Here is a 13,568-nt window from a genome sequence, read left to right on the forward strand (position 1 = left end):
TCAACGCCATTGGCGCGAATTGACACATTGACAATATGGACGTCAGGCGATAGAGCCAAATTGGTAATTACATGTATTACTGGCGATTTGGAAGGTAATGGCACAGTATATGTATGAGCTTAAGCAGTATGGAAACAACGTACAAACGTTAGATGTAACGCACACACACATAAGCAGGTTTCATGTGTGTCTCAACGCAACTCTAACAGCACTGTGCCGTCCGCTTATTGGCCTTGGTGAGACCTGCGTTTGTGTGCGTGCGACGTTTCGAACTTTCGTACGAGGTTTCCATACTGTGTTAGCTTATATTATATATACTGTGGTAATGGGTGCATAAATAAAATAGCGGCGTTCATAAATGCGGTGTTTAAAGAATATTGAATTTGAATTTGTAATAGACGAAGTAACAATTTTATAAAATTGATTAATAATGATTAAAAAAGTTGTTCATTCAATTCGATCAAAATATGACGTTGAAGGACAAAGATATATATTTTCCATTTATAATCACTTCGCAAAGTTGAGTTTTTATCAGAAAAAATGAGTAGAAATTCGTTGCCATACTTTAAATTTAATATAATAATATATACCTATAGTATATACAAACTGATACAGAATCATTAAAAAAAGATATACACAATTCACCAAAATTTTCTATTTTCCTATAATTTCGGAACACCCTGTAAGTAATCTAGTAGCCGCGCGCTAGCGTAGGCACTGGACGCTTACTTGTCTCACGCAGAGCCGTAGCCAATCAGAACTCGTAAGTGAGTACCGCCCAATCAAGTGTGATAAAAATTTTATTTCCTATAAATAAATATATATATATAATTTGTTTGTTTGCAAATTTCAATTACTTTGTTTCAATTTTTTTATTATAATTGTTAATTACTTCTATCCGTGAGTTAATTTAACGTCTTATTAATATTTTGGTCGTAATAAATAATCTCGAGCTTAGAATTGATGTTAACACAAAAAATGCCAGTAAATTTTTTTTAGACCAATAGTAGTCCTTACTTAGTGTGAGTGAGGTCGCGCACACTCTAGCATTGCATGTTTTAGATCGCAAAGCGGAGGTCGCGTGGTGCGCTTGCGGTGACAACGATCATGGCGTTTAGTTTTACATTAATTCAGATAAGCCTGGTGGTTAGAATAAAAAGATCAAATGTAACATTTTAATTTGAGAATCTTTTGTAACGGTCGTTCAAATCACGCTATGCGGACTTTTAAGCGTACATTCTGGCTTCAAGAGAGACATTTTTAAATCGTCTAGATTAGAGAGATTATTAGAGCCCCAAGTTAGGGATTTGCCTATTTACTGCTCTATTCGTGCTGAGGTACTCTTCTTAATTTTTAACGGAATTTTTTGTAGTGATATACAAAACCGTATTTTATGGACGCCACTGAAACCATAATTGGTGTGTTGGATTCATTTAAAAATATAATATCTTTCGAAATAACAGTAAAACATTATAATTTTAATATCAAAGTCAAATTTTCTTCATCCAATAGTTGTTGTGTTAATTTTAATAGTAAGAAAGTAATTCACAAAGTCACAACCCGATGTGTGTGCACCCTCTAATTTAGTTACTTGACATAACAAATTGATAAATAAAAATTGGTTAAGTATTATAAAGACATAAAAGGTATTTATTTTCTCAAAATTGATTCCTTTAGAATTCTCTTAGATGCCTTTTCTAATATACTAGTCACTACTACCGCTTCGGAAATAAATGGCGCTCTGAGAGAGAAGAAGCGGCGTAAGGAACATTTCCAGCATTTTTTTTGCGTTCCTTTTAATCAAATATACAATATTGGATTGTCATTGCTATAAAATAATCATAATCTAGTCCCGGGCTGTCGGATGACTTAGATATTCAGCTGTGGAGTAGTAGGATTTACGACAGAGACATTTTTTAATAAAACATTTAAATTTATTTATAGATAATGCCTGAACAGTGGCTGGGACATTATTATAAAAGTGTATACAATTTACCTTAAGGCTTTTATGTATCATATGAAACCTACTAGAATTAGTTACAAGCAATCCCTTATTTCTAGTGTTATAGTAATGAAAATCACTATTAAGAGCAAAAAGGTGACGATTTTTGTGAACGTATATTAAATTCTCATAAATGTACTGACAATGAACAGACATAATATTTATTTCAGCAGCATGACCCCACAGTAAAATACCGTACGTCATGATGCTGTGAAAATAACTGAAGTACAATAATCTAGCGGTAGCAAAATTCGTGTACTTTCTAATCTTTCTAACGGCATATGCCGTAGAGCTGAGTCTATCTGCTAGTTTGGCAATATGTGGACTCCACTGAAGATTTTTATCTAACGTGATACCCAAGAAGATCGTAGTGTCCACAATTTCCAATATCCGGTCATTTATAACTACATCCGCTGTGTTTTGTGTCATGAACCACAGACACACTGTTAAAGTGCAGATTATTATGTGTCTCAAACCAACACACTATCTTTGATACACTATCTTTGACACTTAAATATGATTTTAACAGATTTAGGGCTCTAATTTTTACTCCATAATACTTTAGTTTTAGGAGTAAAGTTTCATGGTGGACGTAGTCAAATGCTTTAGACAAATCACAAAAAATGCCCAATGCATCCTGTGACTCTTCCCAGGCGTTAAGGATGTTCAATGAGTCTAGTACCCGCATTAATTGTTGATAAACCCCTAGTGAAACCAAATTGGTTTTTGTTCAATAATTTACAAAAATGCATGTGTAGCTGCTGAAGCAAAAGTTTTTAAAAAAATTTACTAAAATTATCTTATCATAGGGCTGTCAGGTCTTATACCTCTCTAGTATATTCTGAGTCTATGAGGTGTCTATTTGGTGTATGAACCCTGGGTTCAGGCCTCGTAATTCCATTGCCAGTTGGCCAATATTTCACGCAACCTTTGAATCTACGCAAGTGCGATTCCCTCACAATTTTTTTTCAAAAAAGTTTCTTACATGCTTAGAAATTATAATTTCGCGGTTTCCGAATGTTGTATTTTATGAATAGAAAATATCTTTGGTACCTAATTGATGCATTACCATCTTTTGCGTAGAGATTGTTGGAAGTGTAAACGAAGCATTACGGAATAGGTGGTTTGTCTATGGTGTTGTATTATCTTTACCCCTGTCAAACGTCTATACTCTCTGCCTGCGACTGACCATCGACTCGCTGCATTTTTCTGTGTGCTCCCAAAATATTTAAAATAAATCAAGTTTGATCCTTTTCAAATCTTTTCTTTTCACGGCCTACACCCTTCAGAGATACTCAACCAAACAGTCTCAATTTTAACCTCTTCCAGGCATACGTCATTATTTTCGCCCGAGTTGCCCCGTCAGAAACTCGAACCGATAGAAAAGTTAGTTATGGGGCTTTTAGACAAAATTATCCTAAGATTTCCTGAACGATGGTGGACGGCGGATAAGTCGCCTGTATTCTGGTGGGACTCTGACGATCTCGAGAAATTGGATGATAGGTGGTTGCACGTAATTTCTGGCGCGTCCGCCCCGAAGGGGTCTGGCGATACCCTGACTTTATGGACATCGGGCGATTCCGCAAAATTGGTTAGTATGGGAATGATTAAATGGGCAAATTAAGTTCAAATTTTTGGGGTAAAAGTAGATGTTTAGTCACCTAATAATAATCGCATGTATCGAAGTGTTCACGGTTCGTTTTGGGGGAAAAGGGGATAAAAAAAGGTAAAAATAACGTATGTTTTACATTTTCATTTATGGCGGCAATATAGCAAATATTACAGTTATGACCTTTTGACATCGGTTTTTCTTCTAATTGCCCACTGACCTGTATAAATACCACTGGACAGGCTTTTCCATATGTTTGACAGCAAATTTTTGCCTATTTGAAGCGCCACTCGCGAGCGTCCAGAGAACTAATTTTGACGTATAATACAAATGGCGACGAAGGAACGTATAAGACTCTAAAGTATTTTTGCATTTTGAATTAATTTCGTTCGTTTTCCGTGTTATTTATACTTCAAGAATCAACGTAATAAAGTACACAATTTATATTTGTAAATAGTTTCCCACCACCTATCGATGTTTGCTGAGGTTGTTATCACTAGTTTTAGTACCGCAGACTGTCGCTTCATGGCCAACAGCGCCAAAATGGTGAATATCAAACAGGCACGAAAGCTTCGACAGCCGCCAGTCCAGTGGTATATAGTAGAGGTCAGTATAATTGCCCCATTATTCTGGCTGGAAAAATGCATGCGTTAAATATTTAAATAGTGTATTGATAGCTCAAAATATATTTTACGGAATGGGTTTTTACGATATCACGACATGCATGTAACGTATTTCTATGAATTGTCGAATTGTTGAATTTTATTTATTTCTTGAAGTTATACTTCTTTAGGCGCGTTATGAAAAAATAATGAGAGTGAAATTTTAAGATGCGCGCGCATCACTGTAACACAAAAGTAACAGGGTGAAGTTGGTTCTTAAAATTTTCTGACGTTTTCGTTATTTTTTGTTTTGGTTTTTTCGTATGGACGATTTACGACCTTTGCATATCCTAATAATGGTATTAGGATATGCAAAGGGTTCAAGCCCGTACAGCCGTATTCGTTATTTAATAATTAATTGTCAAAGCCATCGTTGCAAGATTAATAAGCTATCCAGTTTTGGTTGAAAGATCTTAAATAGTTTGCAATTCAATTTCCGACTTGATTTCACGTCAACCTAAATTGGATAGCTCTAATTACGTCGTGGTATGAAATAGCAAAGTAGTTCTTTTGAAGTCGTCAATTGAATCGCAATAACAGTTCATGTTAGGCCCGCGGGTCTCTGTTCATCATCATCATCTGCCGGAAGATGATTCCATTGCGCTAGTCTATAAAAGTCTTCACTGACTTTCGTAGTTTCAAATAAAGACAATTTGACTTTGATATTATTAATTCTTGACACAATTTAAACGCATGAATTTCCGGAAACTCACTGCATGATATAGTTGGGTAAATGATATAATTTAGGTATTTTATCAAGTTGTGATGGATGTAGATGTAACCGGCGCTACTGAGGTGGTGATTGGTGGGGATCACCTATGGAAAACAATCTCATCTTTTGCATGTTAATGACAATAAAACAGACAAATCAGTAATAAATGAAGTGGTCCAAATTTATATTAAGAGTAGGTCTTTTGTATCACTAAGGCTGAGTTGCATCAACTAACTTTCGCAATAAAAATCATTTTAAAGTTAAGTAAAAAATGTGTTGCATCATTTGACAATTTTCAGATGACGTCATATCTTTAACTGTTCATCCTCCAATCTTCGCCGGTCGAAGCTATTGTTAATGTTAAAAGCTAAATAGCGACTTGTCAAAAGTTTCAAATAAATATTCGATATTAACTTGATATTTCACTTTTTAACGTTAACTATGCCAAGGAATACGGGGGTGCAAAACATGCCGCAGTCTATGATAAAGACAGCGTTACTGTTAACGTAAAATTTGACTTGAAGCTAATATGACGCAACCCAGCCTAAGAAAATAAAATAATAAATATATTAACGACAATTAATGAATTTTAAAATATAAGATGGTTCAAATTTTTCTTAAGCGTAGATAATATGTACCAGTTAGGAGATAAAAAAATCCAATTAAATTCCTTTAAGCCTTCCTACCGCCGAGTACGAGGCCGGAAGAAACGTCCGATGGTTGTTTAGGTTGTAAGGATAATAATTTGATTTTTTTTCTCCTCAATTTCATACCATGTTTGCTGATGCATGTGGGGAATTTGTGTGCCATGCGGTCCCCACGTTGCCTGCAGTCTATGTGGTAGCAGTAACGGCATCCTCAAGATGAATGCTCCCAGAGCTGACTTCTCCTTCCAGAAACACTGGATGCAGTTAGCTCTGGGTTCATAAGTATAATTTGTTAACAATACTAACATAGTTCTTAAGAAACATTGTTACTTATTAGGGAATTACTAGTAATTAGGACTTATTTATAAATTTCAATCTTGTAATCTGTTATTACTCAGGTGGTCGAATAAATAATAATAATAAATCAAAAGTCCCTCTGAAAACGGGCTCTCAAAAGGTCACGAAACGTCAATGAAGAAATGTACATCTTACGTAAAAATTGAATTTAAAAATTCAGTTTCAATTACAGGCGTTCTAATCCTTTGAAAAGTATTTATACAGGCTGTTCAAAAATCCTGTACTATATCTTAAGGCGTGTGTTGGTATTAAGTATTTTTAGGAAATAATCACACTAAAAAAAAGTGAATAAAAAGCCCAATTATAAAAGTGTGAACGCCTCTGCCTGCGGCCATTTAATTTTTCCCCGCCCACACAACCATTTCATTCATGCTACCTGCGAAGGGCGCGCGGGATTATTTATTTATTATTACATCCATTTATTTATTATGATATCCATAATTATCCAACTGTTATGAGTTTTCTTGAGTGATAATTCCGCTAAGCTATTTAAGACCAAACCATAACTTTATATAAGTATTATATGTCTAAAAATAGCTACATATAATGGCGGGTTTCAATGCCATTTTAATAACTTATCCCGTCTACTTTAAATTAAATCTAAATAAATAAATTATTTTATACTAGCTGAACCACGTAACTCAATTGGTTGCACAAAAAATACATGCCAACTTTCATAGCGATCGGATGAACTGTATTGGAATAAAATAGTAACTAATATCCAATCCATATAATATATTAACATACATTTAATAATATAATGTTCGTATGTTCAAAAAAATCCCTGTAAATAAATGAAGTGGGGGTATGTCATCGCACCTTTTTGTACGTTAAGCGCAAGCGCCAACAGGCCCGTATGTCCGCCTTCCCGCTTCCTACATACGCGCCCTGCGATTGGCGTGTTTAATTAACTTTTCGTCAAGTTAACTAGTTAATTAGTATTTATTGTACCTTATCCGCGTGTATAGTTCGATAGTCCTACAAGGTGACCGACGGTGGTGGGAGATGTTGCGTTGAATGGAATATAATATTATGATGTAAAAATACTTTTACTTAAAAGTTTATCATTAGCAAACATTTGTATATTTCATTGCTATTCAGCCATTACTTACAAACGCATTAATATTCATCAATAATTTGTCTATGGCTGTTAAGTGGCAACACATTTTCCGTTTCGGCCAGTATTCAAAATTGTTCTAAATTACAGAATAAAAATGTTTAGACCCCCGTTGCCCGAGCAAAAGATAACAGCCATAGAGGAAATGTCTATGGGTGTAATGGATAAGATCATATTTAAATTCGACGAGCCGTGGTGGCATGACAGAGCTTTATTTTACATATTCATATGGGATATAAAGGACCGGGAAAATGTTGCCAAAGACGATTATTGGATAACAAGAATTTTTGCAGCTAGCAACCCACTTGGCTCTAGGAATGTTTTAACATTGTGGACTAGTGGGGATGTTGCTAAAATGGTTTGTATTAATGCATGTTTGATTAAGTAATTTTAATTAAGTATTAAATAAGTACGAGGGGCGGTCAAAAAGTTCGCGGAATGGCGGGGTTGGCGGGGGTGAGGTCGCTCCTCCAGGTAGCCGCTACTTGAGTAACTCATAATTACTATATATGCCAATTTCTAGCCTAATTGGGTCATTAGCTTTCGAGTTACAAACGAGTGAACAAGTAAATCGGGAACAAACTAGCCACTATGGAGAAAATTGAACATCGCGCCGTCGTAAAGTTCCTCACCAAACAAGGAAAAACGCCTCAAACTATTTTGCAAGAGATGTTAGCTGTTTACGGAGACTCTGCTCCTGGTAAAACCATGATTTACAAATGGCACGGCCTTTTCAAGCAAGGAAGGGAGTCAATTGAAGATGATCCTCGACCTGGACGGCCCATTGAGGCCACTACGCCGGAAATCATTGAAAAAGTTGAAAAACTTGTATTGGAAGACGGAAGGTTGAAGAAGAAACAACTTGCAGCATCAGTTGGAGTATCAGAAACCACAATTTTAAATATTCTTCATCAACATCTTGGCATGAGTAAAGTGTGTTCAAGGTGGGTCCCGAGAATGCTCACGCCGCTGCAAAAACGTGAGCGCGTCAACTGTTCCCGCGAGTATTTGGACCGCTGTGGAGAAGTTAGGGAAGAAATTATGGCCCGAATTGTAACCGGTGATGAAACTTGGGTTCACCACTATGAGCCTGAGTCAAAGCAGGAGTCGATGCAGTGGCACAAAAAAGGCACACCACCCCCAAAAAAATTTAAAGTGTCGCAATCGGCCGGAAAGATCATGGCGACTATTTTTTGGGATACTGAAGGTATTCTTTTGATCGATTATAAAGAACGTGGTGTTTCTATAACGGGAGAGTACTACGCTTCCCTATTGGACCGATTAAAAGAAGCTATTAAAGAAAAAAGAAGAGGAAAACTGACAAAAGGTGTACTCCTTTTGCACGACAACGCGCCCGTTCACACGAGTCATGTTGCGACGGCTGCCATTCATCGATGCGGTTTTGAACAACTACGCCATCCACCCTACAGTCCAGACCTGGCCCCTAGCGATTTTTATTTATTCCCAAAGATGAAGAAAGAGCTGCGTGGAAAAAAATTTAGAGACGATGATGAAGTCAAGTCGGCGATTTCGGCGTATTTTGACGCCCAAGACAAAACCTATTTTTTCGACGGTATTAATAAGTTATATGCCAGATCCCAAAAATGTATTCGTGTTAAGGGGGAATATATTGAAAAGGAAAAATAACATAATGTATCATTTCATCTTTTTTCCCAGTCATTCCGCGAACTTTTTGACCTCCCCTCGTATGTCTGTTCGCTGAGAGTTGATAAATATTATAAAATATCTCAGGATAGCGACTTAATTATCGCACCCTATATATATCGCTGTGTATTGAGTTTAATGGTACGGAAGACGCAGCTGTAGTCAAACGCAAGGACGCTAACTTATGTAATATTTGTCAACATTCGGTGAACAGATTTTAGCACATAATTTATATTTTTGATAAGTATATTATCGAAATTTTATCGTGTTTCATCCAACACCGAATGGTCGCTAAAAAGTATCCACTATGTGAAAATTGTTGAGCTTCTGTTTTTCCTTAATTTTCTGCCGTGCCCTAGATATAACTTTAGTTACAGAAACCTCTTAGTCTGGAGCTATCGTTTCGTATTTTTTTACTCAAGTATTATTAGGACTTACCTGTGGTTCGCCTGAAGACTATTCTATTCTTCAGGGAAACTAAGGTATCCTAGAAGAAGTCTCAATAAGTAAACCGACATCAATTAATGCCAATGACCTTGAATGAGTGCGAAGGAGCTGTGGTTCGCCTGAAGACTATTTCTTCAGGGAAACTAAGGTATCGTAGAAGAAGTCTCAATAAGTAAACCGACATCAATTAATGCCCATGACCTTGAATGAATGGGAAGGAGCTTTCGTCACTCCCCGCGACCGTGTACATTTACTTAACTTTTTTTATGACAATAAGGGACGAGACGAGCCGGACATTCAGCTGATGGTAATACTTCCTCTCTGTCCTGTCCATTACAATGCAGTGGCGCTCAGGATTTTTGATTAGAGTTAAAAATTCTGAGCAGCACCACAATTGAGCTCGTCATCTTGACATACGACGTTAAGTCCAGTAATTTCACTAGCTACGGCGCCCTTCAGACCGAAACACCATAATTACTTTAATTACAGCTTGACGGCAGAAAAAGGCGCCGTTGTGGAACCCATATATATAACCCCACCCTTCCAATAACCATTTCTCCCCCGCTCGATGTCATCCTGCCTTCGCTATAAACTCAGTAGCTCTCCTTTATACTTGATTTGGTTTACGTATTAAGACATCTTCAGGAATGTTGAGAGCTTCGAAATGGTTAGGCTAATTCTATATTCAATTAATTCGCGCGCGATTAGAATAGGATTAATTACCAGTTGCGTGGTTGTTGGAAGCGAAATAGAAAAAGATGATGATTTTCACAATACGAACCGGAGAGGATAATTTGTACTGTTAAAAAGTATTCAAATATGTGAAGCGTGTTATTTTTCTCCTTTTTTATGCTGTCATCGCAGTTCTAAAAATTTTTTAACTTGTTCTAACCACGCGCGAAACATAATTTACTTATGCAAATTTGCCTATTGTTAATTAAAGGTTTGTAGGTATACCTATATAAAAATAAGGTATAATAAGATTGTAATTTACGATTATAATTACTGTTTAAAATATGGTGAATAATCATGTATGCTAAAATAAAGTTTGAATTTACGTAGATAGAGACACTGCCTGAAAATGAAGTTAAAAGTAAATGTATGCAGTTGTTGAGGAGATTTATGGGTCGGAATCATACTATTCCAGAGCCAGTAGAAATGATCAGGTCAGTATTTATTATTATTATGTTTTGGGTATTAAAATGCACTTGAGAGTGATATTGAAAGAAGAGTGAATGCAGGGAACATGGTGAATGGAGCTTCGCATTCCTTTATGAACAGTTGGAAGGTGTCTAACAAGCTCGTTTGGCTGTGCATGAGGCGGTGTTGGTTCCAACACTCATATATGGAAGTGAAAGTTGGGTATGGCAGAAGAAACATGAAAGCAGAATAAATGCATTTGAGATGAGAGCGTTGAGAAGTATGATAGGAGTTAAACTGAGTGGCAGGATAAGAAATAGTGAAATAAGGAAACGTAGTGGTCTTGGTTTGGCCATGTCGAGAGAATGAATGAAGAACGATTGACGAAAAAAGTGTATAAGGCCAGTATGAATGAAAGTTTTGGAAGAGGGAGACCTAGGCGGACGTTTCGAGATTAAATCAGGGATGTCTTGAAAAAACGCCAGGTCAATCAAGAGTACCCTTAACCGAAGAGCATGTATGAAAAGAATAATGAAAGTGGACGAAGCAAAACAAGTATGTAAGGATCGTAGCAAGTGAAAAGAAGTGGTCTCTGCCTACCCTTGCTGGGAAAGAGGCGTGATTATATGTATGTATGTAAAATGCACTTAAATTCTAGGATCTGTTGTGCCCTGCTTGCGCTAGCGCGCATGCCCTCAACTCTCTGGTCTAATAATGAGATAGGGGAAAAATCGAGGCTACTAACTGGAAATGTGTTACTGTGCCGAAATTTAAATTATAGCCTCAAGGCCTCTTAAGATGCGTAGGATCCTCAGAGGTTAGGCAGGGCACGTCTTCTGCTTTTAATGATGGTATTTTAATACACCCTAGCCTGATTCTGGCAATGGCTTCGCATTCCGGTTGGATGTGTTTGGGGTCTTCAGTGGCTTCGCAGTAGAATCTGCACAGGTTTCATTCACTGAGACCCATTCTGACTAGGTGCCCATTCAGCTTGCAGTGGCCTGAGAGGGATCCCCTGATTGCTCTCATTTGTCTCCTGTCCAAGCTTATGCATTGTTTGGCATGATTATATTGATAGTTGCCTAGGAGCAGCTAAGCTTGCCGATAGCCTGCCAATCACATTTCTACGAAGCTCTTTGTGTCCAAAATAACGCCCGCCTGCGCCTCACCTTCCCCGCACAGTCCCACCGACGCTCCGTACATTACCGATTTTTAGGCCTTATTTAATAAATTTAATTGAAAATATGCTACTTTCACATAAAATGTGAAAGCGGATTGCTAATAAACAATTTAAGCGCTTTCTGGTTTGTTCTGTATTCTGATATAACATGGTATATTTCGTTGACATCCACAATACCAGAAAAAAATATCTTTAATACGATCTCAATTAGAGATGAGGTACGGTAAAAATAAGGGATGTATGTGGAGTACCAGTTCTTTGTAAAATTATTTTTGTTAATAGATTTCATTGTGTCTACTTTTAGATCAACGTGGTTTTCGAACCCTTTCACCCGTGGAAGCTATTCGTACGATAATCTATTGACGCCCCAGAAGCCAAATTTGCGTGAAGACCTTGCCAGTCCACTGCTGGACAGCGCTGGAAGCCCTCGCGTCTTGTTCGCTGGTGAAGCCACGAACTCTGTTCACTTCTCCACCGTCCACGGCGCCGCAGAAACAGGCTACAGAGAAGCTATGCGCTTATTGCCAAGTAGTAAGGTTTAGAATACCCCATTTTATCGTGTGTTTTTTGTAATATTTATTTATTTAATATCCTGTTCACTGAAAGTTGATAAGTATTGTGAAACGTTTTGAGTTTTTCGCAAAATTATCGTAATCTGAGGTTTATGGTACGGGGCACGTAGATCTAAGGCCGTCTAACTGTATTTAACGTTTTAAATAATAAGCGATACGCTATATTATGATTTGTATGGAATTATTTAATATTAAATATTCTGCAATTTATAGTTTATAAGTGATTTGATATTTTTATGAAAAGTTTATTTACTCATTTATATCAATATATACCTATAAATTAGATGTGGTGTTTTATTTATTTGGTAGTGATTTTTTGTACTCCTCTCATTTATCTGTCATTTATGTTTTTATTATTTTATTTAGGTACGATCACTTATTTAAGTACCTTATTGAGTCTTTGAATAAGTATAGACTTCCTTTGAATAAGTATAGGCTTGATTATTACTCTGTGGGCCATAGAGTATAGACTCTCATTATTTACCACTTTTTGTTTTTTAGTTGCAAATTCAACTAAAACAAATTCTCCTTCTCTAGGAAGTCTTGGTAGGGGCTTTAGGAGATCATTTTCTGTTAATATTGTTTCATTTTCGACGGCTTCGTCTGGCCATTCATTGTCATCATCGTATTCCTGGTATTCCACATTCATATTTTCTTCTTCTTCATCTGATTCACTTTGTAGCACTTTCTTAACTACTTTTTTGTTTAGGCTCTTTTTTCTTTTTAAATTTAGCCATTTTAATTTCGTATTTCTCTGGTGTGTTAGTAGCTATCATACTTCGTCCTAATTTTCTCGGTTTTCGGTTAGATTTGATCGGATCCCTAAACTGAAATGTAGATATAAAGTCAATGCTTTTTGTTTGCGAAAAATCGTTTTGTTCGGCTGAAGATCTTGAGGGAATTGCACGTGTATTAGACAACTCTGTCACACTTGGGAATCATGTCTTTTCTCAGATTGTAGTCCTAATCCTTGCACTAAATTATCCGACGGTGAGTGGTGGTAAGTTCTCGAGTTGGTGTTGTAGTTTCATTTGAATAATTGCAAATAGGTTCAAACTCATCATCGTTGAAGCAAACAGTCTCTTCAGAATCAATTCGGGTGACTCGGCGCCCAACACTGACCGCATCTGAAGAACAAGACGGACCAGGTATGGGGACCAAGTGGGATCTTGAGATTTGATCCTAATTATTGTGATAAGGGCGATCTGTCACTGTACTCGGCATGTAATTGTCTTCAGTAAGTATGTTGCGGTCGAAAAGAGAAATACCACATTTCTTAAACGAATTGATGATATTGACCGGTGTCATTGCTTTGAGAAACGCAATACCAACGATTTCACCAATATCGTAAATTGATACTGGTCTTCCAGGATGTTGCATCAACCAAGAATCGATAGCAGCGTTGTAATACGTTTTGAAGGGCCCATATATTCCAACATCTAGAGGCTGCAATTTAGC

At 36.9% G+C, this 13,568-nt stretch overlaps 1 protein-coding gene across 1 annotated transcript in view; it reads left to right on the forward strand.

Annotated features, from left to right (window-relative positions):
• Positions 1–12,393, forward strand: part of LOC126974920 (uncharacterized) — a 30,713-nt gene extending 18,320 nt beyond the window's left edge. Inside the window, exons 6-8 of the mRNA XM_050822665.1 lie at positions 7,197–7,464; positions 10,281–10,384; positions 11,843–12,393. Coding sequence (XP_050678622.1) covers positions 7,197–7,464; positions 10,281–10,384; positions 11,843–12,080 — 610 coding nt within the window. The 3' untranslated portion in view covers positions 12,081–12,393. The remainder of the gene's footprint in view (positions 1–7,196; positions 7,465–10,280; positions 10,385–11,842) is intronic.
• The last annotated feature ends 1,175 nt before the right edge of the window (positions 12,394–13,568 follow it).

Source organism: Leptidea sinapis, chromosome 2, assembly GCF_905404315.1.
Source record: "Leptidea sinapis chromosome 2, ilLepSina1.1, whole genome shotgun sequence".
Classification (NCBI taxonomy): domain Eukaryota; kingdom Metazoa; phylum Arthropoda; class Insecta; order Lepidoptera; family Pieridae; genus Leptidea; species Leptidea sinapis.